We start from the raw sequence: 27,516 nt of genomic DNA on the forward strand, positions 1-27,516 counted from the left end.
TCATCCGGTTCCATTCTCCTCTTTCCTTCATCATCACTCTCGCCTTCACTGTCAGAATCTGACAATGCTGCCTCCTCGCCAACCATTTGCGTGTGCAGGTCAATTATGAATCTTTTGCCTCCGCGCTCCATTGATAGGGTATTGCGTTTCCAATCATGTTTTACTTTTGCTTGCACCAACCAATCCCGTCCCAGAATAACATCATAGCCTTTTCTTTTTAATGGAATGACTACAAAATCCAATAAAAATGGTTGCGTACCAATTGTTACCGGTTGCGCTTTCAGAATTCCCAACGGTTTGATTCCATGTTGGTCTACCGTGAGCAACTGAAATGCAGGTGGCCATAGTGTCGGCTTTCCCAACTTCTTCCAAGTATCCTCCGGTAAGACATTCACGCCGGACCCTCCGTCAACAATTGTCTCTGTCAGAACATTTCCCAAAATCCCCATTTCAATGACCGCTGGATGCCGTCCGGAGGTGAGTGCCAACAGCATTGGGTCTATTGTCATTACTTCCCTACTATTCCTTCGTGTGTCCTCTGGTGCTTTCGAAAACGGTGTATGATTCAGAATAGCCGTCCGTAACTGAGGCATTGTGAGAAGGAGGTCACTTATCTTGACCGGTATCTCCGTTTGCAAGATCTGTCGTACAATGCTTTGTTTTGCGAAGTTCTTTGCCAAAGTGCCGGTGATGTCCTTCAACTGAGATGTTTCTGCCGACGATGCCTTTGCAATGTCTGCCTGCACTTCCCCCACTTTTCTCTTTTCCTCCGCTTGCCTCCGTGTAATTGCCAAAACCTCCTCTACATCCGTGCCAACAGTGATCAAGTTTACTCCAGCCTTTGGACACTTGGAATCTTCGTGATCGCCGGGTCCGCACCATCTGCATAATAATTTCGGTGTGTTTTCCGCTGTACAATCCCGTGCAAAATGACCCCACAAATTACACGCTCGGCATTGAACGATCGGCTGTCTGTTTGCATCATACTGAGTTCGACTTCGGCTCCCATTATTATTGTTATTATTGTTATTATTTTGCCCTCTGTTATTATTCCTGTATCCTCCGGATGTAGCACCGGCAGTATTCGTGTTTCCGCTACTACCCGACGGGGAAGCCTCCTATGTGAGAAACACCTGTGAAGATCCTCTTGTCTTCATGTTAAAGGGATAGTCCTTTGTCAAATGGCCTATGATCTGACAGATGTCACAGAATTGGTTCTTCGGACACGATCCTTTAGTATGACCGTTGGTCTTACATTCCGTGCACCACAATTCATTACCTTTGGGCTCTTTTTGCATATTTTTAAATTCCTTCATCATTCGAACCATATCCTTCTGTAAGGCACGAACCTTTTTGTTACTACCTTCGTCATCGCTGCTATCATCCTGAGCGGATTCATCATCATCAGAGTCAGAGGAGCTGGTTTTCTTCTTCTTTGTCTTCTGTGCACTTTCAAGGTCAAGGGCTCTGTTGTAAGCATCGGCATATGATGACGGTGGCACAATTTTCATTTTCTTCTGTAGTTTCGAGTGTAGGCCGTCCACAAACCACCTTTTCTGCAATCCGTCCGCTGGCTTGCTTTCCATTTTGTTTACTAAGTCTTTTAATCTCCTGGCATAGACGCGGACAGTTTCTTGCTTCCCTTGCTTGGTATTGAAAATTTTCGCTACGATTTCATTATCATCCCGTAAGAGTTTAAATTCCGCCAAGAACTCCTTTTTAATGTTATCCCATGTATCCAGCTTCTGCGGATCCATATCCGAAAACCAATCAATCGCGACACCCCGTAGGGTTGCCGGAAATTGCCTGGCCCATTCGTCGGCATCTGTGATTCCATTTGCCCGCCAGATCGTCTCACATGTCTTACAATGTCGGAGGGGGTCGGCTGTACCATCGCCTTCAAATTTCGGTAATTTTTCTTTGGGTCTCGCCATAACTCTGGAGGTCTGCACTCCTACAGTGGTCGGCACTCCCACACCGGCAGTCTGTACTCCCACATCGGCAGTCTGCACTCCCACACCGGAGGTGTCGACAGCTGCAACCCTTGGTGAAGACGGAGGATCCTCCGAAATTGTTTCCGGTGGAAGTCTATCCTGGACGAAGAGGTCACTCCACGCTCGTGCTCCGTTGGCACTACGAGCCGTGCGAGTTGATGCTCTCCCGTCTGAATTTTCTTCCCTCGGCGAACACAAATTCAAGAACTCCTCCCGTGCTTCTTCCACCAATTCCACCCCTTGCCGAGTCTCCTCCAACAATTCCTTCGCACTTCGGTTTCCGTCGGCAATCTTTTGGAATCTCCATCGGCGTTCGGCTTGCTGTGCCAAAATTAAATTCTCTTGCGCAGTACGGATTCCATCTTTTCCCTTCACCTTATTCCGATCCTTGTTAAGCTAATTTGGCATTATTCTTCATTCCTCCCACCTTCCAGATTCATAAGGCAACGGCGCCAAAGAACAGTAGTATAATATTCGCAATAGTAGTGAATGATGATTTACAATGATCCCAGACGGGATATAAATACTACTGCCGAACCTTCCCGAAGGGGTCTGTTGGCCACAATTGTTCTATCCGTTACAAACTATTTACCGCCGGACCGTCGGCTACGGAATACCGAAACACCGTCGGACCGTCGGCTACAGAATACAAAATACCGTCGGAACCATCCAGTCGGCTAACAATGAGCCTTCTTCGTTGAGTCCTTCTCCTGAAGTGCTACTGCCAAGCGTTGTTCTACCTCCTGCTTCCCTCGTGCACTTTCTTCGAGTTTTGCTAACATGACTGTCCGCTCTGCTTCCCATGCAATCTGCTGGGTGGCAAGTCGGTCGGCCATCTCCTCCCGAGCCTTCTCCGCCGTCTCTCGAGCTTCCTGCCCAGCCTCTGCCTGTCTTCTCTCTGTAAGCACTAACTCTTCCAGGGACTTGCTTCGCTTTGTGATGTCAACAAGGCATAAACAAACATCCTTATCCTTCTCCTTTGCTAGTGGTAGAGGGTCTGTCATTGCACCCCTACATCTACTTTCTCTGCTGCTGCTGCTGCACAGTGATCCTCCACCCTCGGTGATGCCAGTACCTCGAATACCTCGTTGTTCGACCAAATGGCCTCCAACTGCAGGTCCTCTCTCATGCGAGACTGGATGGAAGGACCTCTGGCAATAGGGTCAAGTAGCCCTCGCCTCAGGTACTCACTTGCCCGAAGCAAGTCGGTTCCATTGCTAGCACTTGGGGTTCCACTTCTAGTATGCCCAAATCAGCATCCTGATCTGTCGCTTCATCCAACAGAGTGTCGGCTATGGTTACTACTGCATCTGTCCCAATCAGCTCTAGACGGACTTGCTCCTGCATGCCTCCCTGACTGACTTCTACCTTCGCTGCTGGCTCTGCTATAGGAGATGGTTGAGGCAAACTCTTTGCTACAGGTACTGGGGTCGGTTCCTGAACCACTGGTTGAGGTTGTGGTCCCGCAAGTTGCATACCCATAGGCATGTTTGCTGGTGATGCTGTCCTCCGGCTTACTATAGGTTGGATAGGCACTGAATGTGGAATTGATCTTGCTACTGCTGTCCGTGATCTGGGATTTAGAGTGACTGGGGTCATCACCACTAGATGCTGAAACTGTCCAAAACTTGGGATGTGAACATCTACCATGGCGTGCATATGTGGAGCTGAAAATGACGGAATTGATGGCGTAGCAATCACTGGTGCAGTCGGCAACCGCCACGGAAAATGAAGTGGGGTCGCTAAAATCACCCCACCTTCCTCATCATCTTCCTCCTCTTGCTCCACCTCCATATCCTTTGAGTCGTCCTCCTCACAAGATGTATCCTGGCGGCCACTATCCGTGTTGCCTGATTCCTCCATCTCTTGTCACACCCTCTTTTGACCAATGCCCTTTTGCCCTTCAGGTGAGTCTAAATGCCTCCATTGCATTATTAGAGTCTCGCCAGGTACTGCCGGACTTGACTGTATCCCCAACTTTTCTTGGGGTATTGTCCTTGCAGATGCCTCTAGAAAGAGTCCGATGGCATAATGCGGCATGTTAAACATTTTATGCTGTAATGTCATGAACTCATCCATGCGCGTGGCCAAAAGAGAAGCCTAGTCGTACATCGTCCCATTCATGAGTTTGTTCATCATATTGACCAGTGGAAAGGAAATGTTTGATGCCCTGCTTGATCCTGTAAGTCTACTCTTTACCATGTCCATGAGGCACTTCCAATAGCCTTCTCTAATGTTAGATTTCCGCAACCCTCTTCCCCTCGAAGTGTCGACAAGGGCATCTTTCTGCTGTTGTACTTGGTCGTTGCACACTAATTGTACCAGCTGCAACTTCCTCTCCTTGTCCATCTTTTTGGGCTTACTATCAATTTTCTTCCCTCCTTGTGCCATTCTTGGTATGTCGAATACTTTGGTAAAGTCAGTTGGCCGAACTGATACCACCACGTCGTATCCCAAATATGGAATTGAACTCTCAGATACAGAAAACTGTCATATGCCTCAATCATGGGACACAATACACCTTTGAAGTCTCGGATACAGAAAACTGGCATTCGGATTGCCCACTCTACCTGTGCCCTCTGTATGCTTGGTTTGATGAGGTGGGTGTCCGGGTTTTCATTCCACCATTTCCTGCAATCCAACCCATTCAGCCCTTCGAATGCTACATTCTGTGGCATTGTTTGCACATCCGACTGGTTCTGTACTTTGACCCTTTGCTTGCCCTTGTCCTTGCCACATGGCCGTGCTTCAGAAGGTCCTGTGTGTACATCTTGACTCATAGCTGAATCTTGATCAAGTTGCTTCCTCCAAGCCCTCTTTCCGGTTGATTGCATACCTAACACACCTTTATCAGTTTACTGAATATATTGCCGTTAGGTCAGTTACTTATTCTGTACTGCTGCAAAAATTCCCCTCCTAACCTTTGTACGGACGCTGGCCACTTATCTTTTTATTATCCTTACTCTTGTATGCCGTACAACCATATGGCTTCCCTACTTCTCCACTAGGAAACACCGTGCGGATGGTTGCTCTTGTCGTACGGCCTCTTGCACGAATACAACTCCTCCAGGCAGTTTGAGAATGGGTGTCTTGGACAGGGATCAACTATCTTAAAACAAAATTCTAGTATTATTTACCTCAAATTGTCCTGCAACCGATTTCTATAGAGCTCCAATATCAGTTCTTGAGAGTGTGTCTAACCCTCCAACTGTACTTGCCAATTACTCAAGGTGGCACCAGATGAAGAATTGTAGGTTGGGTTTCATGTGAACCAAATCTTGGATGTGAATTGAAGGCAAGTCAATGTGGATGCGTTTCAACAAGAAATGCCCTCTCTGCTTCTCCTTTGCAATTGATGCTAATACTCCTCAACCTTCTATGCACCCGCTTTGCTAGATACTTGAATGAATAATCGCCATACGTGGTTATTGGCATGCCCTCATAGCCTTATTTTCTTGCCATATGTCATACGGAATTCTCTCTTCCAGAACGAAACTCACATGTCTACTGCCGTACTCATCTCCGTCACCTGTTAAGTCACCGTATGGATGATAACTTCCTAGGATAATAACATGCTACCGTACGGACCCCAAGCGATGACTTTGTTGCATAAAAAACACCGTATGATGACGTCTGGAAAAGGTTGTACGGTCATAATGCATATGAAGCCAAACATACGACGATTTAATTTCTTGCTTCTCTTGACCAGGTACGGTGTTGATTACATTTCCCTGCTTCTTCATGTATGGTGTTAGAGGTATAAAAAATGCCATACGAGCAGTTACTAAAAACACCGTACGGTGTTCATATTCATCGTACGGTTCACCATGCCGTACGGCCACTTGATCGTACAATGTTTGCTTTTTTATTTTTTTTCAAATTTTTTTGATACTACTGCTCCTTGATATTTCCTGATGGCGACCTAGCTGGCGCGTGATAAATTCTCAACTTACACCCGTTCACTGTTTCCGGAACTTCTTGTCCATCCAGCGTCCATAACTTGATTGCTCCATTATCGCCTACTTCTTGAATCTGATATGGCCCAACCCACTTAACTTTGAACTTGACTGGTTTGATCTCATTCCGGCCGTTGTACTTCAACACCCACTGTCCGGGTTGAAACCTATTCAGTTTCAAGTGCTTATTGTGCCATGCTTTGCGCCTGTTCTGTGTTACCTCCGTGGCCCACTTTGCCAATAATTGCTTCTCCTCGAGCTTGTTCAAATTATGCAGCCGCTCCCTTAAGCTTTCCATGTCGCCTAACTTATTTTCCAGTGCTATCCTCAGGCTCGGTATCATGAATTCCACTGGTACCACTGCCTTTTGTGCGAACATTAATTGGAATGGTGTGTGCCCCGTTGTCACCTTGTACGCCATGCAGTAAGCCCAAAGGGCAGAGGGTAATTTTTCCTCCCGGTCTTCACCTTCAACCGCACAAGATTTGTAGATAATTGATACTAGGATTTTGTTTGTAGCCTCGGCCTGCCTGTTTGCTCTTGGGTAGTACGGGCTCAATAATGAATTATAAATCTTGAACTTAGCGGTGAGCAGTCGAATAACATGGTTCACAAAGTGTCCACCCCTATCACTTGTTAACTGCAATGGGATCCCGTACCTAGTAATGATTGGCTCGTAAATAAATTTTGCTGTGCTTACTGCCAAGTTCTCTGGTAGTGCGCGTGCCTCTACCCATTTGGTCAAGTACTCCGTCGCTACGACAATGTATCGACATCTTCTAGTTTTGCTCGCCTTCAGGGGTCCGATGAAGTCCAATCCCCATCTTTCAAAGAGTTCTTGAGCATGAGAGGGATTTAGAGGCATAAAGTCTCTTTTCAATGGTTTCCCGGCTCGCTGACATGTGTCGTATGCAACGATCCACTCCTTGGCGTCGTTGTGTACAGTTGGCCACCATAGTCCTCCCAAGAGTATCTTTCGTGCAGTTGTGTCTGGCCCCATGTGTCCTCTTACCGGTCCTTCATGTGCTTCCTTTAGTACCCTTGGAATCTCTTCCTCCAGGACGCATCGCCTTAGGATTTGGTCGGGTCCCATTTTGTATAACAGCCAATTGATCAGTTGAAACATTCGGCTCCTCAACACCAACTTCCGTCTTTCATTTGGTGGCATGTTACTCAGAAATTGTCCCGTCGAAAGGTACTCTCCAATGCTCTTGTACCATTTTGGTAGTACAACAGTCTGGAACAACTGTGCATCAAGAAAATTGTCGTTCACACTGTCTGCCAGTTCTCCTGTTTTGAGTTGTGACAGATGATCTACACTTACATGTTTCTTCCTAGGCCGTACAATGATCTTGAAGGTAAACTCCTGCAACAGAAGTAACTAGCGACTGATTCTTCCTTGAATGATAGGTTTATTAACTATATATAACAGAGCCTGATGGTCGACATAGAACACAAATGGTGTCGCCAGCAAGTAATGACGGAACTTCTGCACAACGTAGACCATTCCTAAGGCTTCCCATTCTGTTTTACTTCTTCGGATTCAGGGCTAGGTGTGCTTGTCGACATCTCTCCATACATTTGCCCAGTGTTGCCAGATGTTTGTCCTTGGCTCTGAATACTGACCAATCATCTAGGAATGCCTTGAAGTTTTCGATGGACATTTTGTCAAAGATGTGCAGTATGATCCGCTGGAATGTAGCAGGCATATTGCATAGGCCAAATGGCATCCGGTTATATGCATACACCCCATCTTCTACGAAAAATGTCGTCTTCAGTTTGTCCTCTGCTATTGAAATCTGATTGTATCTGGAAAACTCGTCCATAAAGGAATAAATTTCATGTCCGGCGACCTCTTCCAATATACTATCTGTAAATGGAATCGGGAAGGGATCCTTGATTGTGACTGCATTAAGGCATCTGAAATCAACGCATATCCGAATTTGGGTGGTGTCCTTCAGTGAGATTACTATGGGTGACACCCATTCACTTGTCTGCACCTTGAAAATAATATTGGCTTCCAGCATCCGGTTGATCTCTTCTGTAACTCGTGCCACATAGTTGTTATTCATCCAGTAGGGTTGCTTCCGTACGGGAATTGCACCTTCAACCAAAGGGATGGATTGCACACAACTTCGGCGATGCTCCTTTCAGATCTTTGTATATCCATGCAAATACATCTTTGTATTCCAAGAATATCTTGAATGCCGCTACTTTCAATATTGGATCCCAGTTATCTCCTACCAGTATGTTTCTTGGTTCAGCCTCATCTCCCAAATTTATAGTTTGTAGTGTGGCTTCGTTGTATTTGATCGACTCCCCCTCAGTGAATGCATGGGTGGGTGTTTCATCTAGCGGCGCATCTCGCTCTTTTACTTCCGTGAATTCTTTTGGAAATCCATCACTGTGCCCTTCCTCAATCCTTAGTATGTTGTAGCTCTGGAACAACTCATAGTCCTCCATCTGCCAGTGGAAAAGACCGTTCACTGAATCCAAATCGTCGTCTGTTGATCCTCCTTCCAATCGAAGGACCCCCTCCTGAGCTGGTTCCATAAGCTGCCTCCCTTCATCCTCTTCTTTAGAATCTAATGTCAGAGCTTCTTCCCCCACCATTTGGGTGTGTAAATCAATGACGAATTTCCACCCTTTTCTTTCAAGTGAGAGTGTTTTTTTTTCAGTCGTGTTTAACTTTGGCTTGTATGAGACCCCCGGCCCAGAATGGCATTGTATCCTTTCCTCTTTAGCAGGATCACAATGAAGTCAAGCAGGAATGACTGTGTTCCAATCGTCACCGGTTGTGCCGTGAGGACTCCCAACGATTTGATCCCGTGTTGTTCCGCAGTTAATAATTGGAACGTAGGTTGCCACAACGTCGGCTGTCCCAACCTCTTCCAAGTGTCCGGTAACACATTGACACAGACCCTCCGTCCACAATCGTGTCTGTCAGAACAGTCCCCAAAATTCCCATTTCGATGACTACCAAATGTCGTCCGGATGGGAGGGCTAGCAGCATTGGATCCTCTGCACTTGTGCCACTTTCCTTTTCTCTTCCTTGTTTTGCTGGCAATTTAGCAGACAGGGCGATGTTCGTGAGTGCTGTACGGAGTTGAGGCATAGTGAGCAGCAGATCATTTATTTTGACAGGTACCTCGGTTTGTAATATTTGCCGTACGATGTTCTATTTTGCGCAGTTCCATGTGAAGGTACCAGTAGTGTCCTTCAGGTGTGCTTTGTTTGCTTGCGTTGCTTTCTAGATTTCTGCCTGCGCTTCTTCCAGTCTCTTCTTTTCTTCCGTCGGGTCAGGGTACAATTTTGCTTGTTTCCTGGTGATGGCCAGAACCTCCTCTTCGTCCATCCCAATGGTGATCAAATTTATCCCGGATTTTGGACACTTAGCATCTTCATGATTGCCGGGACCGCACCATCTGCATAATAATTTTGATGTGTTTGCCATTATACAGTCTTGGGCAAAGGGGCCCCACAAATTACATGCTCGGCATTGTACTATCAGCCAGTTGTTGGCATCGTATTGAATTCGACTCCTGCCACCATTATTATTGTTGCCATTGTTGTTGTTTTGACCTCGTCGATTGTTTCTATATCCTCTCGACGTGGCACCCTCCGTGCTGGTGTTCCCACTCCCTCCTGACATGAAAGCCTCCTGTGTCAGGAACACTTGTTGAGGTCCTCTTGTTTTCATATTGAAAGGGCATTCCTTTGTGGAATGTCCCATGATTTGGCAAATCTCGCAGAATTGGTCCTTCGGACAGGATCCCTTCGTATGGCCTTCTTTCTTGCACTCGTTGCACTATAGCTCATTTCCCTTGGTCTCCTTCTGCATGTTCTTAAATTCTTTCATCATCCGAATCATATCCTTTTAGAGGGCTCGGACCTTCTTGCTGCCCTTTTCGTCATCACTACTCTCTTCTTCTGAAGATGCGTCGTCATCTGAATTGGACGAGCTACTCTTCTTCTTTTTTGTCTTTTGCTCACTTTCTAAGTTCATTGCTCGATTGTATGCTTCAGTGTATGATGATGGTGGCACAATCTTCATCTTCTTCCGCAACTTCGGGTGTAGTCCTTCAATGAACCATCATTTCTACAGCCCTTCAGTCGACTTATTCTCCATTTTATTTATCAAGTCTTTTAATTTCTTGGCATAGACTCGAACTGTTTCATTTTCCCCTTGTTTTGTGTCGTATATCTCGGCTACGATCTCATTGTCGTCGCGGAGCAGTTGAAATTTGGCAGTAAACTCCTTAAGGTTGTCCCAAGTGGTTAATTTTTGGGGATCTACATCAACGAATGAATCAATTGCGACACCCCATAGGGTGGCCGAAAACTGTTGGACCCATTCGTTTGTATTTGTTATGTCATTCGCCCTCCAAATCATTTCGCATGTTTTACCATGTCGGATTGGATCGGCTACTCCATCACCATCAAATTTTGGCAACTTTTCCTTTGGTCTTGCCATTATTACTGGATATTGTGTAGGGGCGTTGTTTGGTATTGCAACACCGGCGTTCTGTATTCCATTACCAATGCTTTGTATTTCGGCACCAATGCTTTGTATCCCGATACCAACGCTTTGTACTCTGGCACCAACGCTTTGTATCCCGACACCAACGCTTTGCACTTCGACACCAATGCTTTGTATCTCGACACCAACGCTTTGTACTCCGACACCAACACTTTGTATCCCAACAACAACGCTTTGCACTTCGGCACCAACGCTTTGTATCCTGACAGCTGTGCTTTTTGGTGAAGAAGGGTCTCGGTTAAGCGAATTTGTTCGTTTTGGAAGTATATTGCGGACGAAGAGTTCACTCCACGCTCGTGCTCCCTCGGCACTCCGAGCCGTGCGAGTCAATTCCCTTCCGTTTGGATTCTCTTTCCTTGGCGAATACAGGTTCAAAAAACTCCTCCCTTGCTTCTTCCAGCAACTCCACTCACTGTCAAGCCTCTTCAAACAATTCCTCAGCACTTCTGTGTCCGTCGGCAATCTTCTGGAACCACCTTCTGCGTTCGGCTTGTTGTGCCAAAATTAGATTTCCTTGTGCTATGCGTATTTCATCCTTGTCTTTGAGCTTATTCTTATTCTTGTTCAGCTAATTCGGCATTAGTCTTCATTCCTGCGCCTTTGTTACAAGTCCATCGGGCAACGGTGCCAAATGTTTACTGTACTGAGTAAATGAATCAATGCACATAGACAATAGATAAGAATAGCAGAATCCTTCTATTATTCGCATATGCCAAAGACATTACATTATGCTTATGATGATGATTACAATGATCTCGGAGGGTGTAAATACTTTTCGAAGAACCTTCCCGAAGGGGTCTATCAGCTACATACAACATGTCGGCTACATAATAAGAACCTTCCCAAAGGGGCATATACCGATGACATACATCCTGACACACACCTTGTCGGCTACACAATATTTACCGACGACAAATTCCAAAACATTGTTAGTTTTTCTAGTACTATCATGAAATGGACTTTTGGTGTTCTTACCTAGAGCGCATCCTTTGTATATGCTTGAGTGATCTTTATTCAACTTAGGTAAACCGGTTACCATTTTCTACATAGTTGATAAGGTTTTGAAATCTAGATGTCCTAACTTTCTGTGCTATATTTTGTTTATATCAACAGCTTCATGAATTAAGGCTTGAATAGGTTGACAAGATTCTATATTTAATTCATACAAGTATCCCTTTCTTTGATCAATCAACTTTGATTTCTTAAATGAAGAGTTCTTAGACCAGGTCATTACTTTACCGTCCATTAATGCAACATTATGTCCATTATCTTCAAGTGCTGTAACTGAGATTAGATTCCTTTTTATTCTTGGTACATAGAGTACTCCTTTGAGATGTAGAGAGCTACCTAACTTCAGTTTCAAGGTGCAATTCCCTATTCCTCTGACTGAATGAGCGGAATTATCACCGATGGTAACTTCGCCATCAACTTCTTTAGATATAGAGTCCAGTTCTTCTTTGTATCCTGTAATGTGTTGAGATGATCCACTGTCAATTACCCATGCTTTGCTTGATACTTCATTTGATAGTGTAGAATACAATACATGATTCTCAGAATCATAGTTATCTTCTTTCCTAGTAATGCTTGTACAATTTACTTGCTGCTTTATATTCTCAGGGCAATTAGATCTATAACGACCAAATTTTTCACTTTTTTCACATTTTATTTTGGATAGATCTTTCTTAGGTTTGTCAGTTCTTTGATTACCCTTCTTATTCTTGAAGTGCTTCTTATTACCTTTATAAGAATTTGTATTGAGGACATGAAGTTATTCATCTTCAATTTTCAATCTTCCTCCTTTCTTAAGTTTTCTAGATTCTTCTTGCAGGCAATCTCCTTTGAGTTTATTAAAGTCTAGAAGATTATCTTTAGCACTTACTCCTTGTGAGAATATTTCCCATGAATTTGGAAACCCATCTATAGCCATAAGTGTTAGTTCCTTGTCTTCAATTATGGTCTGTATACTTGCAAGTTCATCTCTTAGACTAGCCACCCTTAAGAACAAGGAGTTCATAGATTCTCCCTTTTTTATCTGTATATGATTTAGTTGCCTTTTTAGTGCAAGGGTTCTAGTCGCATCGTTAACCTCATATGCATTTAATAATGCATTCATCATATGAAATGCTGTTTGATGTTTCATTAGCATAGGTATTATTTCATTTTTCACTCCATCTAATATGATCTGCATGGCTTTCCTGTTTCCTTTACTCCAGATAGTTTTATTAGGTTCAACAATATTTTGCTTGGATGCTGAATCAACAAATTGTTTTACATCATTGTCTTCAAGAATCATCGTGATTTTGAATTTCCAAGCAACGAAGTGTTCTTTCGCATCAAACCTATCCTCGGGTCTAATTGTGCTTGCCATTGAAAATAGAAGGATGTTGCTAGATATATAAAGTCTAATTGTCAATTTGCAGAGCCCAAGTTTGACTACTAGAGCTCTGATACCATGTAAAGTTTCTGTGCAAATTTTGCTTCTAAATCAAACTGATGTAAAACCTTAATAGTGCTGGAGATGGTCTTGATCAATTATGGATGGAATATTAGTCCTTCTTGCTGAGATAATAGTTCTACAATAATATATATTTTGGTACTAATTCAAATGAGGTGGAGAATGCTAAAGGAACAAACTTCTTTGTGTTTGTGTGTCTTTTATCCACATTTCTATCTCATACATATAAGGCACCCAAGAGACATGTCCTAAGAAAGGACATGACTCTTCCTAGGTCGGCCATACACAAACCAAAAAGTATGTTGCCCAGATCGGCGTCTCATGAATAAACAATTTAATTAGTAAATGTATTAACAATAAATATGTCATTTAGAACATTAACAAATGCTTCAAGAAGGATGCCGATTAGGTAAATAATATAAGGTATTTATTAGGTTAAATCCTTTACTAAGGATGTCAATGCTTTGCTAGATCCGTACGATCAGCAGTCCAGATCATTATGTTATCAGAGTTATTTAGGATTAACATCTTGAACATCAATTTGCATAACATTCACCATGTACTCAAAATGTTCATAGGGTATGTGCACACACATTCTCGTAATGCTTACCATATGAACAACCATGGTCTGTTTAAGGAACTTAATCCACCGTGCAAGTTATCGTCTACCGTGATCTGCTTAGACGTCATAAGATGTCCATCACAATAGAAGACCATGGTTTATTTAAGGAACTTAATCCACCATGCAAAGTATAATCTATCATTTTTTGCATAGACATTGTAAGATATCCATCATAATAGAAAATTAAGGTATTGTAAGATTGTCAGTTTTGAATAACTTTTGCAAATACAAGTGATGATTATTTGGAAGTCATCACTTCCTCATGATGTTTACAGGGGTTAGGCCCAAATAGTCATAAAGTATATTTATGAAACATAGTTCTCTTGACTGCTACAATTTATTGATCACTGGAGAATCCATTTCAGCATGATCTACTCCTTGTGAATCAATACGATTGAGGTCACTGAAGGTTGGCTGAACCATATCCTCTATCTACTCTCTCTCTTTCAAGGTTGCCTCTAATGAAATGTCAGTCCCTTCGAATCTCAATCTCCCTCTTTTTGCAAAATATACTCAGAGGAAAAGATCAAGGCAAATAGCTCTTTTTTTTTATAGGTGACGTTATTTGTATTATATTGATATTAAAGAGAGATTACAAAATATGCGGTATGCCCATAAACCTTACTGCTATAAATCTACCCGTCCCATGGCCAAATATATGTCATTATAAAAAGTCAGAGTATTAACATTGTCAAAAGCCTAGACCACCTAAACCAACATAGATATAAAAAACTAGAGACAAACAAGACCAAAGATGCCCGCATGCAAACGCCGTTGTCTCCACTATCATCTATTGCTACTCCTTAAATCAGCGTGTTGCTTCTTTACGTGTAAACATTGGCGTTGAACGATTATCCATCACCAAAATCCCCTGCCTCACCCATTGACGCTTGCAACTGCCATCCCCCTATTCTTCAAGTAGTGAGGCATCCACCTAGACTCGTTTTGATGTGGAAGCTTCCCCCCGTTGATTCTTCTTCATGAGTTGGTGGCGCAATGGTTGCCCTAGAGCGAGCGTGCTCTTTTTCAGTGTAGCCTTCAAGAAGCCTCTCTTGCTCTCGGCTGACACCCAAATTCACCCAAGTAGAAAATTCACAATCTTTCTCCAACCCTGCTCTGCCTTTGAGAGATGCACTCCTTGTGGATTTGTAGAGGACCACACTACCAGTGGCTAGACAGACGATTCCCCACCATCAACCAGCCTCCAAGGCTTCGCTCCCATCTCTACACCCACGGCCCAGACAACATGTTCAATAATATCTTCCAGCCCCAAAAGCCACTACATATCCACACAAGCAGGAACTACACGACAAACCTCCTCCTTTGTTTCCCCACCAATAGTGCCAGTGCCAAAAATGGAGACGCTACGTCCAGGTTTGACCGCCGCTTCCAATATGTATCCATGTACTTCGGCCCAAACATCTGCTAGACGTCCTCCAAGAAATCTTGATCATCAAACACAAATATGTTCTTAAGGCACCGAACAGTGATCTTACCCTCGTAAGTCTGTGTCTGATTCTCAGAGGCTAAAGCAATATTAGCCTCCATTTTTGTCGCGTTTAAAAAATGCTGAGATTGGCTTGGCTTCTGCTTGAATTTAATGTACTTGGAGCTCTCTGGAAATAGACTAACGCTAGAGTAAGAAAAATGATTTCACACAAGCTGCCACGCATGGAGGATTGGGATCTCTGCACATTGTAAAATGATAAATGCCATTGGGGGAAAGAGTCATGGTGCCTTCCCCAAAAAATATCAGCCAAGTTGTAATTGATTTAATTTTAACATTGGCCAAAGCAAATTAATTTTCTCTCTTTAATTCTAAAACAAGGTGTCGTAGATCCTCAAAAATTTCATTTTGAGAACCCATTGCTGCATTTGCGCACATGTTAACCAACATATCTGCCACCTTGTTTGCTTCTCAGAATGTATGGGAAGCCTTGAACTCTTCAAATTCCATTAGTAAACCTTTGATTTGTTGAATGTATATATCAAGGTGCCAAGCCTCCATCTTCCCTTTCATAATGCCATTTATGATAATCTCCGAGTCCCCTACTAAACGGACTCTTCTAATGCCCCGTTTTGTTCCTAAGACAAGAACCTCTTTCGCTGCAAAACATTCAGCCACATTATTCATGCCATCATGCAAACGTTTTGCCATGAAGGCAAGAGTATTGCCCTTGTAATCTCTTGCTACACAACCACACCCTAAGACCCTCGGGTTTCCGCTAGCCGCCCTGTTGAAGTTAGTTATTAGCCATCCTTCCTCTAGTGGTGTCCAACAAACCTTTCCCCTTTTTTGAATAGGATTAACCCTACCAAGCCCATGAACGGGCCAAGGCAAATAACTCTTATAATAATAAAATTTACCTTTGATAATTATTCTCAATCACAGTATTATTATTTTTTAATTATAAGAACATTAGTAATTTGATTTTATACATTCATGATGAATTAATTCTATTCCAATATTCAATGTAATTAAATGATTACAAATAGCATTAATTGTTATATATCATACCTCTTACCTAAGGGGTGGGGCCATGCTTCTCTCTATCCTCTTAACACCGTTGCTCAATTCCTATCCATGTCACTGCTTCGCTAACTACCCCATACCTTTTGGTCGTTGCTATGTTAATTTCAATTTGCTTGCATATTTTCTTTTCAAATTAATGCTCATTGATATTCGAATCCTCACTTCCTGTAGAGATCCTATCACTACAACACAATTCACCGATCACACAATGAATAAGCATTAAGTGAGCCCAGTGTCATTAGTAATCTAGAAATAATGTCATTTGGTGGTCTCTTATCCACATTGCAAAGAGTGTAGTTTGTAGACATTTGTAGCATTGACAATTGTGATCAAATTGCAAATATTATCCATAGAAGATCAAATTAATTTTGAAGTCTCCAAAGTTTGAAACATAACTCTCTTCAACTCTGTCGCTGTGGCAATTTGGAATGCCGAGTCATTGGGTCAATTTGTTTACTCTATCTAGCTCTTTATTACGATATCTCAGTTGATAATCTTGTTATACTTATAACCCACCACATTTATTATGATGTGCAAAACCGCAATAACCAATCGGGAACCATTGATGACAAGGAAGGATGGGAGACCTTTGATAATTGAAATGTGAGTCACGTATATATCTTATCACTCTGTAGGACCCACTACGATGAAGACATTTTTATAATTATGTATTATAAGCTGGTGCAAAGTCTCAACCTAGAATCAAGCTGTATAATTCCTTATTACAGCTGGATCACTATTGATCCCAGCCACATTGCTCAGAGAACTCATGATGCTTGATGTACTGTAACTAGCAGTCTGATAATATTATCTTCATGTGAATTGATGTATATAAAATTTCGTCCCATGCAATATTATTCAGTATTTTAAATCTGTGTCAAATCAACCAGCTACTCTCATTGATATCACAATACTGAGGTGATGAGATCACATTATTGACTTTGCACCTTCGATGAACTTGAAGCCAACTCAGTAAGCTAAATTTTGCAGATCACGATCTGGGACTGAGCCTGTGCCTCTGGAGTTGTTTATATTTATATTCCTCTCTGCCTCGTTTCTTGCATTCCTCCTCTGATTGCTAATTGATGTCTATCCTTTTATGTTTCCTTTTCTTAGTTACATCTGCAGTTGGCTCTGATACCATGTCAAGGAGCGAAGGATCACTGCAAATGTACTAACCACTGCCATATTTTTGGTATGTGTCTTCCAAAGGCAGCGATCTCTTACATTTATACATGGCTAAGACAAGAAGAGACATGTCCCTTAAAGGGACATGTCTATTCATTAATTTATTATTTAAGATTAATAATTAGACAATAATTATATAAGATTATACACACACACACATTAATTGTCTAATGATTATTAATCATAATATCAGTCATACTAATGTATCTCATGGTTAAATCAATACGGCTGATGCTACAACATTAATAAGAGCTTGTTATATCCTAAGAATCAAACATTTATAACACATTGCAGGTACTGGTTTGTTGTGCCAATTAACAATTTTTATAAATTGAAACAGGTATTCACTGTTAACATTTGAAGCTCTTTGGGACCCACGACAAAATAGTTTGAACTTTGTTTATTTTAGTGGTGATACGCATAATTCATGTTAATAAATGAATTCAAATTTAAAACTTAGGATTGAGCCAAAGTTTAATAGTATAATAGCTTATATTTTAACAAAGCTGTTGATGTTTCTTGGATCTGCTGCAAATGTAATGGCATTGCCTGTTTGAGGTATATGTTTTCCATATGCAACATCCTCTCATTTATATTGAGCATAGGTTATTGAATAGACATGTTTATTCAATAATCAAACAATTAATTTATATAAACTTAATTATTGTTATATATATAAATATATATATTTCTCACATATAATAAGTTTATATTTCATATAGAATTATATCTTATATATAATTACATGTATATCCAAAGAGTTATCCAACAGAAGCTACCAAACATTAACACTCCCTCTTAGCAAGGGAGGATAAACACAAGACAAATATTACACTATTGGTAATATTAAGGATATCTCAAAAGTTTTCCACCATTTGATATAGCATATGATACCAAGAGTATTGATCTTCAGAATATCAACATATGATATTCATCAATTTCTCAAAGTAGGGTATGATATCACATTTGATATCAAGAGTCTTGATCTCCCAGAATATCGACATACGATATTCATGAAGTACTAAAAAACAAGGTTTGATATCACATTTGATATCAAGAGTATTGGTCTCCCAGAATATCAATGATATTCACCACTTACTCAAAATGTTTTGATATCACATTTGATATCAAGAGTATTGGCCTCCTAGAATATCAATGATATTCACCAAGTACTCTAAGAGTAATGGCCTCCTAGAATGTTGAGATACAAGAAATTCACTAGTTACTCAATTTATTAGATCTCATTATACAAGTTGATTATAAGATCATCACCTTACAACAACTTCTTCCAAATACAAGTGACATCATTTGGAAGTCGTCACTTCCTCATGATGTACATAGGCGGTAGGCCCATACATAGTCACAGTCCTCTTGACTATGACAACTTATGAACTTCAAAGAAACCATCTCAACATGGTTTACTCCCTCTTAATCAATAAGATTGGGTTCACTGAAGGTTAACAAAATAGCATCCTCAGTCTTCTCCCTCTATTTCAAGGTTGTCTAAAATGTCAACCTCTCTCTGAATCTCAATCTCCCTTTGAACATCAATTTTAGAGTTCTTCATTCAATATTGCTTTTGATGAAGTGTCAGACTCCCTCTGAATCTGATATTAGTCATCAATGTCCTGCAAGAACATTCTCAAAGAGAAGATCAAGGCACATAACTTTTTATGGTTAAAAAAAATTCCTTGAATAATTATTCTCGATAATGATACTATATTATTCAAATAAATAAATAAAACATATTCTACTTATGTACCAACCAATAGTAGAATTTCACAGTAATATTATTTGAATAGATTTCATTTCAAATAATAATAAATATAATACTTAATAAATAAATTAAGTTGGGAATTTCCATGTTCCCTATATTACATATACTCAATATTCAAATATTCATTATAATTAGAAAGTATATTTCTAATAGTACAATTAATATTCCTATTTATAATAAGGCATAATCATAACAATATAATTTGTTTAATTAAACAACTTACCTCCTCACTCCATAGCCTGTACCTTAATTTTTTGTCCCCACTCATGTCCACGATAATGACCACCACTTTTAACTTCAACAACTTCTTCCAATAAGACATTGTGTTTTTCACTTCACTAATGAAATTTGTCTATCGACATTTGAATCTTTAACACTACAGATAATATTATGGGGAAGAAACATTAGCACACGTGTTTCTAGGAATATATTCTGCATGTAATATTGAAGTTGTTTGCGTCAAGTTTTCCGATCCACATTGGAGGTTAGTCCTCTCTGCTTCCGTTGCACATGTGATGGCACACTCAAAATTATTTCTTCTAAACTTCTTTGGATTTGTGGCAATCGCAGAGTCCTCCTATGGTGGCGGCATTAATGCAGTCTGACTTCCATAATAGAGAGTATGTGAATAGTTTCAGGCATGCGGTGTGAGAGAAAGAAAATGTGGAGTTTGTATTTGGGAGCTCCTCATTCCACGCTAGAAGATATCTCTAATCCATGCTCACTACAACTTGTCATTGCCTACAGTATCACATTGCTGACATGCTATGACAAACTGTGGGAATGGAATCAACAAAAAATTCATTACATGCAAGTCTCAAAAGGCTTTGAATGCAATATGCCTCTACGCATTAGTAAGGGAACATGTATGTCAAATCTTTGATAGAATATCTCTAATAGTCGGAGGTTACTCTAGATTGGAAAAGTTCAAATAACCCAATAGTGTGCAATAAATTATTTCAGGCGGTCTCAAGCTGCCTTTACAATTTTGCATATGACGAAACAATAAATGCTCATGTCAAAGATGGATATGACATCTTCTATGATCTGATAGCACTCAAAATAAAACACAATTATTTCATATAGAGAAAGAAATATATCTTCACAAACAGTTACAATATTAATCGGTGCTATAGTAGTATCATTTTTGTGGATAATGTAAAATTCAATTTTCCTGCATGACAAACCCCCACTAATTTTATCTCATCCTGGTCAACTACATGAATTGTCTTTGCATTCTCCATGGCTTCTATGATTACACTTGCAATCTACTCCATAGTTCCAAAAATCGCCATGAAATCGCCGAAATCGTGATAAGATTCATGGCTCACGATTTTTTTGGAATCGGAAATCGCTGGTGGCAAATTTTTCCTGTGAATCGCCTGAATCGCCAAAATCGGCGATTCATGGCAAAAATCGCCTAAATCGCCATCGTGAATCTCCAGAAATCGGCCGCGGCAGCAAGGATAGAAAGTTCAATTAAAAAAAAAAACACATGTTTTATTTGCTTTCTAAGTTGACTTTCCTCTTTGTTATAACCCTAAAGAGCCTTCTATTTGCTTAGTATGAGTAGAAGAGAGGAAGAGTGAGAGAGAAGAAGAGAAAAGAGAATCCATAGGTTTCCAACCGGCAAGAAGGAAGAGCACCAAAGAGATCAGAAGTCCATTTGGGGAGGCCATAAATTGCTTTGGGAGCATTAAGGAGTCAATATCAACACTCCTCAACTCATTTGCAAGAGTTAAGTGTTGGTTTTTTTTTTGCATGTTAGTGTAGTATGCATTTTTTGTTAAATTTTTTTACTGTTCATTTGCAAATCTTGAATGTTTTTTATTTTTACTAAATTGCAAACTAGGGTTTGTTGTTTTGTAGTTTTTGTTTATTAGTTGCAAACTTTGATTTTTTACATGAATTTTTTTATTGCAGCAGCCCTTTGCTTTCATTTTCCAATTTCCACAATGGGTAAAAAAGATGAATGCTGGAAATATAATGAAGAGTTTCCCGGGAGAACCAAATATCAAACAAAATGTATATTTTGCAAAGAAAAAATAAACTCGGGAGGTATCTATAGATTGAAATACCACATTGCTGGCATACCTGGGCATGATGTCACAGTTTGCACTCATCAAACCGCTGAGGCAAAACGCTCTTGTTTAGTGGCATTAGAAAAAATTGAACAAGAAAAGTTGACTAAGAAAATGCAACTTGAAGGGTTAAGAGGTATTGGCTCCCATGCTCCCACATCCGCAACCGCATCTACATCTGCATCAGCTTCCGCATCCGTAGGTTGTGTTGGAGAGGGTTCTTCTAGGCCTCCTTTTCATCCTAGTGCTAGTGCTCATGTGAGTGTTAGTGGTAGTCGGTCTCATACTGAGACAGAGTCCAACACCAACCTATTGCGGCCTAGAGTGTGGAAAAACAGAATGGATAGTTACTTTGTGCCCCGCACTACTCCTGGCTCCCAACCCATGCTTGAGGGCATGGGTTTGAACAAGGAGATTCATGATGCTGCCAGAAAAGAGATTTGCAAATTCTGGTACTTTTGCAACATTCCATTTATTGCAGCCAGGTAATTGATTCTTTTTTCTTTGTTATCTTCAAAGTTAAAGTTAAAAGTAAAAGTAAAACTTTAATTATATCTACTTGTTTTATGATTTTAGTTTTTGACATCTAAATTTCTAAACAATATCATTATCTATTTGTGACAGGACTCCTTATTGGCAGAACATGATAGATGCAGTTACCATTTGTGGTCCGGGGTTTAAAGCCCCAACTGAGGCTGAGTTGAGTGGATACCTCCTGGAGGAAATGGTTGAGGATATGAGGCATGAGCTTGAGGACAACCAAAAGGAGTGGATCGAAAAGGGTTGCACCATCATGACTGATGGTTGGACAGATAGGAGGGGAAGAACACTCCTCAATTTTCTTGTATCCTGTGGAGGTGATTGATCATTCTACTTTCCTACATACATAATTTTGAATCGTGATTGACTATTTCAAATTTTGATTTGTTGATTGCTAATAGTAATTATAATTCGTTGTTTTGTTACTTGTAGGATATACCATGTTCCTCAAATCCATTGATGCTTTTGCTCATGTAAAAAACGCCACATACTTATGTGAGGTTATTGAGGAAGTTATAGCAGAGGTGAAATAACCTCAATTGGATTATTGCTTCTTTAACACCAAAAAAACTTAAAACTTCAAGGGTTAGACATTTCGTCAAACACTTGGTGAACAATGATCACAAATGCAATGTTTCAAATCATCCATCAAATTAATGGTTATTACAAATGCAGTGATAATGGTGACGCAAACACATTCAAAGAAATCTTATGGAGAGACAAACAAATAACAGTGACAATATATATTTCATTCAGCTCTTACTAATAGAGTAACACCGGGTAAACTCCTTGCTACCACCTGTACGATATCCTCTGCGTGCCTTCTTTGATCTTCTGCAAATTGCACCTACTTGTCTTGTTGGTCCGTTTCAAAACCTGCGCAATACCGATTGCCGTCGATAATGTTGATAGAATATTAATATCTGCTGGAGGATACTTGGCTAGGGAGTCTGCTGGAAGGTCTTAGGAATTCACAAGAGATGAAAGATTATACATATGCCTGCTATAGGATTTACTCTAGGTAACCAAGCTTGCATATAATTCTGACCTTCGTTGTTTCCGCCGTAACTGGTTACTCTTCTATTGCCGGCTGAGAATGAATCGTCCCTCCATTATGCTCGAACTCCGTTCAATTCGGCGAGGATATCAATGACGCCCAAGCAATGACTCTACTAGCAATACTCCTATTCACCCACTGTATGTATGACGTTTCCCGCCCTTTGATGCCTATGCGATACAGTTGCCGCCGTGTGGAGTCACCCGCAACAATGCCCTTTGTTAGTGATCCCACGGCGATTTGCTGGTATGGACAACAAACTTGAATCGCGTGAAAGTCCCTCCCCCAATCTTTTGCTAAGAGATTCCGACACTTGTGATTTCTTCGTCCTTCCGATTTTACCTCCAATGATGAAAAAGCCCTGAAGAATGATGCCTGGCTCGGGTAGATTAAATCCCACTTTCTTGGTCATCTGCTGTGTTTGAGTTTCTGAATCACGTCATGGACAAACTTGAAGTATATGCAGACTAAGCGCTTCACCATAAATGATCTCTGCGATTGCTTTCGGTCCAGGTTCGGCCCTAATAATAGATGAAATGCTATTGGAAGGTTGTCAAGGGAACTCGTCTTCTATTCCCGATCCGTTTTACTGAAGAGGTCGCTTGACTCCTCTTGACAATTGATCCTGTAAAACCTTGTGAATAAATTATATCTTCGAATATCAACCCTCAGAATGATCCTCCGAAATTTTTGGCCTTGAGCCACAGATTCTACCCTAATGAAATGACTGAATGTCACCTCCAATCTGCAATAATTCAGATGATATTTCACACCCTCAAAATTGCGCACCAATTGAGAGTTTTCGTTCTCAATGGTCAGTTGTGACGATTGCAGAAACCCTAGGTTCCCCAACGCACCTGTGATTGAATCACAATCTGAGAACAGAGAGAGATAAAACAACTGCCTAATTCGAAAGGAGCCCCGGGGTGCCTATTTATTCTTTTCTTCCCACCTTCTCCAGAGACTTCTAGAACATTTCTGATTTTATATCTTAAGTGACTTTATTAAATATTTTTATAATCCAAGTCACTTTATTAAATTAATTAAATATAAAGTTACCTTTTAATATTTATTTATTTGATAACTTTATAAGTAATTAACTTAATATCACTTATTTATTTAATTAAAATGATTAATTAGTCGTCCTCATAAAATATTCATTATTTTGGACAACGAAGTTAATCAAATTAATTAATCAGACTACCTCTGAAAAATTGGGGACATGACAGTCCGCCCTTCCTGAAATTGCTTGTTCCCAAGCAATGGCTGAACCATGAGCCCAAACAATCCGCCCGGATCCCAAATGACAACCTGTGTAATATCCCAATTCTCACCATACTCCCGTGGAAAAATCATCAATACCAACAGCTGAGAAATTGCACTCAACATCCAAACAACTGACAATTCTGATGAAATCATCTGTAAACCAACTGTAGATGGCGATAGAAGAATCCTTTCTGTAGAACCCAAACCAACTGAAACATCGATTCTATCAATACTCAAGTCCCTGTCCAATTGACACCTACACCCAACTGCACTGTGGAGATGACAACAACAATAGATACCTGAGTCACTGCCATCAAAACCAATCTCTGATAAACTGTGCCGGGTGTGTCGATACTGCAGGTTGTGTAACTTGCAACTACCAATTCTAATTTCAAAAAATGGTGCCAATCCATCCCATAATGGATGGTCAAAAACTGGAGCTGATCTATACCTGCGTGAAATCAAATCTTCTATCTCTAGGTCAAAAGAAAAATGATGAGAGTACCCTACCGTATAATGCCGATAAGAACCTCCAAACTCTGCTGCTGGCTCATCATCACTGAACTGGGAATCAACAGTTGGCTCCAATCCCCGACTCCGAGTGACTGTAGGCTGGATAGGATCCCGTGCATTCTGCTCAACAAACCCTTCCTCGAGATCCCCGTGAAGTAGCATAGTAGAGAGGACCACTATAATCTTCTCAACCAATCTGCAAATAATACTAGTATCTTGGATGAGAACACCTTCTGTCACCTTATGTGAGTCCAGACAAATATGTGCACCATCCAGCAAATACTCCATGAACGGTTCAGTGCAATAAAAATTATACGAGGAAGCATCAACATACTCCCCTACACACCACAACTGATCCTCCTGTGTAGGTGGCATACCCAACTGTACCACACTGTCATCTATCGGAGAAGGATCAATCTGGGGACTTGACTCTATTGGTATCCCAAACTCATTAGGACCAGCTACTTCCAAATCCTGGACATGTGTGTCAGCCCCAACAACATGCTCCTCAGTAGCAACTGCAGGAGTGTACTCACCACCATCCACCTCAATAGTCAAATGAACTGGGTCTGGGGCTGGTTTTGACCGCAAAAGCTCCAACTCCACAGTCACCTCCCTTAACTGAAACTGCGACTCCTGTAGATCTCGCTGTGTGTCCCCTAAAGCCTCAGTAGTTGCTATGAGCTCTTGGGAAAGCTCATTCACCTCCTCTTCACGATCCAGGAGTGCCTCATAAGCTGTACTTCCCCACTCAACCAGGTGATCACGGTCGGCTACCAATCGTAAGTAATCCTGCTTCAAAATCCGAACAGCTTCACGCAAGGCATGAATCTCTGCCAAAGAAAAGTAACCACCGCTGGACTCATCTGTCATAGAAGTACCCCAACCAGTAATAGCCAACAATTGACGAGCAGTATCAAAGTGCTCACAAGCGATAGCAATGTCTCGCTCACTAACTTTCAGCTGGCTAATCACATGATGGCTCTGGCTAAACTGTCTCCTACAAACCTCTTCTGATGCACTGTCTAACGGAGTATCCTCAAGATTACTAGTCTCTAAAATATTATCATCCATATCTCGCGAATCGTCTCCAAGGTCCATATCAACATCCGGAGTGTCAAAATCTGTAGTACTGCTGTCTAACTCCTCTGTACCCAAAGAAGTTGTCAAGGAAGCTAGATCTTTAAAATTATCCACTTCATCCTCCTGGATGTCATCAAGGCTAATATGATCCTGGGACTCATCTGTACATACTGCCAAATATGAAAAATCTTCAACACCTTTCAGCAAAAATGGTCGTCTGACAATATGAACTAAGCCCAACACCGGTGTATAAAAACCAATACCAACATCGGACAAGCTGCTGGCACAAGGAAAGACGACACCGTGTATTTTGCTGATCAAATCCATGATAGCACCCAAACAATCATTGCTACCATAAAGTATTCTCCAGTCAATTGAATCCCAAATGCTGCTGAAACATTCTTGAGTCCATATTCGTAAGCAAGAAACAGCAGGTAACTCAAGCAAACTCCTTACCTGAATAATGTGACCAATACCAGCTAACTCCTCATATTTGTCTGACATTGTCCTTGTATCTTGGATGTGAATGCAAGATGAACTCGTATCATTATCAGCAACCACATATGAACCGCCTACTGCAGAAAACTGAATGTCAGACGTGCTAGATGAAACTAGGCTTAGCTCCATGCCATGCTCATTCCCATGTCTCTCCCAGTCCTGTAAAGCCAAAGTTGCTCGAGTGCCCTCAAGCTCGCGAGAAAGCTTGACAACTTTCTCCTCCTTCCTCCTCAAGGCATCTGAATAGTCTCCAACAAGGCTAAGAAGATGGTCACGATCTGATAGAAGATGTAAATAACTCAACTTCATCGTTCCCATCCCTTCTCTAATCGCCTGTAAGTCAAAGCAAGAAGACTTTGCCTGAACTCCCTTATGTCTTCCTTGTAACTAAATCATCTGGATGTGCTCTTCTATCATATCCCGCATCCTGTCATGATGAGATAAAGAAACCACAATACTATCTTCGCTCACCTTTAGCTGGTTGGATACATCATGTGAAGTACAACCAGCCTCAACCTTATGTGACGAAGCATCGATCTGTGCCTGGTACTCTCTCTCAGCAAAGTCATGAATGCTCAATGTTTGCTCATCTCCACCAGGTATCTTACTATCAACATCCTCATCATCATCTGAACCCTCTACACTGTAGTCTCTGCTAGTTGGAACCGAACCAACCTGAGTACCTGAAACATCACCCTTTGGCAGCTTGTATACAACTGTCTCAACTTGAGTACCAAGTTGACAGTTACTATCCATTAGTGTAATATCTTTTACCACTTGTGGCTGAATTGAAACCTCTGACCGGTTGCAAATTTGTTTCTCGAATTCTTCATTAAGGCTCTTAGTAATATCTCCCACTAAATCAATCAGTGCTTTGCGAGAAGATTTGCCAAATTGAAATCCAGTTGACTTATTCACCTTAGCTGGGTCAGACAGCTTGTCATTTGTACGGCGGTGCTTAACCAGCAGTTCAGACATGTTATGCTTTATTTTCCTGAGTTCATCTTGAACGTCTGAATAGCCCTCCTCTTGTAGAAAGGTGGGACGAGTAGGCCTATTTGCTGTCCATGATTTGCGCCTAGGAGCACCTTGTGAGCTTGCCGCACTTCTATTATCTGGTGTACCTCTATCTTGAACAACTATCTCCATTAAGGTAGTCAAATCCTGTAGTGACTGAGCTATTCCATGTTGTTCGGTAGTCATGTTTCTGTAAAATTCTCTGGTTGCATCAGCTCTGGGGAGTCTCGGAGAACTCTGTGATTGTCTCTCACCCATATCTCTGCCCTTAAGTGTCTCTCACCCATATCTTTGCCCTTAAGTGTTGTTCTCCTGAAAATAATATCTGAATATGGTTGCATTAAAGATTTTCTACCCAACAGGATGGCAGGAATGCCGCTCTGATACCACTGAAAT

General features: G+C 41.2%; 2 protein-coding genes across 3 annotated transcripts in view; both read left to right on the plus strand.

Moving 5' to 3' along the window:
* The window catches only part of LOC149570358 (acyl-CoA), a 428,133-nt gene that overhangs the window by 62,072 nt on the left and 338,545 nt on the right, over positions 1 to 27,516 (plus strand). The window lies entirely within an intron of this gene.
* Positions 20,932 to 22,839, plus strand: LOC149570361 (uncharacterized). Its single transcript, XM_089823438.1, has 4 exons — positions 20,932 to 21,631; positions 21,771 to 22,003; positions 22,119 to 22,210; positions 22,708 to 22,839. Exons 1-4 carry the CDS (start codon positions 20,970 to 20,972, stop codon positions 22,837 to 22,839), a joined length of 1,119 nt encoding a protein of 372 aa, XP_089679564.1. The 5' UTR covers positions 20,932 to 20,969.

Source organism: Cupressus sempervirens, chromosome 3 (genome assembly GCF_028749045.1).
Source record: "Cupressus sempervirens isolate cs-2001-9-10 chromosome 3, ASM2874904v1, whole genome shotgun sequence".
NCBI classification, from domain to species: domain Eukaryota; kingdom Viridiplantae; phylum Streptophyta; class Pinopsida; order Cupressales; family Cupressaceae; genus Cupressus; species Cupressus sempervirens.

Bases quoted from the DNA above. Each gene is read 5' to 3' on its own strand.
- LOC149570361 (XM_089823438.1), top strand. From the start codon at position 20,970: ATGAATTTTTTTATTGCAGCAGCCCTTTGCTTTCATTTTCCAATTTCC. The intron at 21,632-21,770 runs GTAATTGATTCT...TATTTGTGACAG, and splicing joins ATTCCATTTATTGCAGCCAG to GACTCCTTATTGGCAGAACA. The intron at 22,211-22,707 runs GTGAAATAACCT...GATTTACTCTAG, and splicing joins TTGAGGAAGTTATAGCAGAG to GTAACCAAGCTTGCATATAA.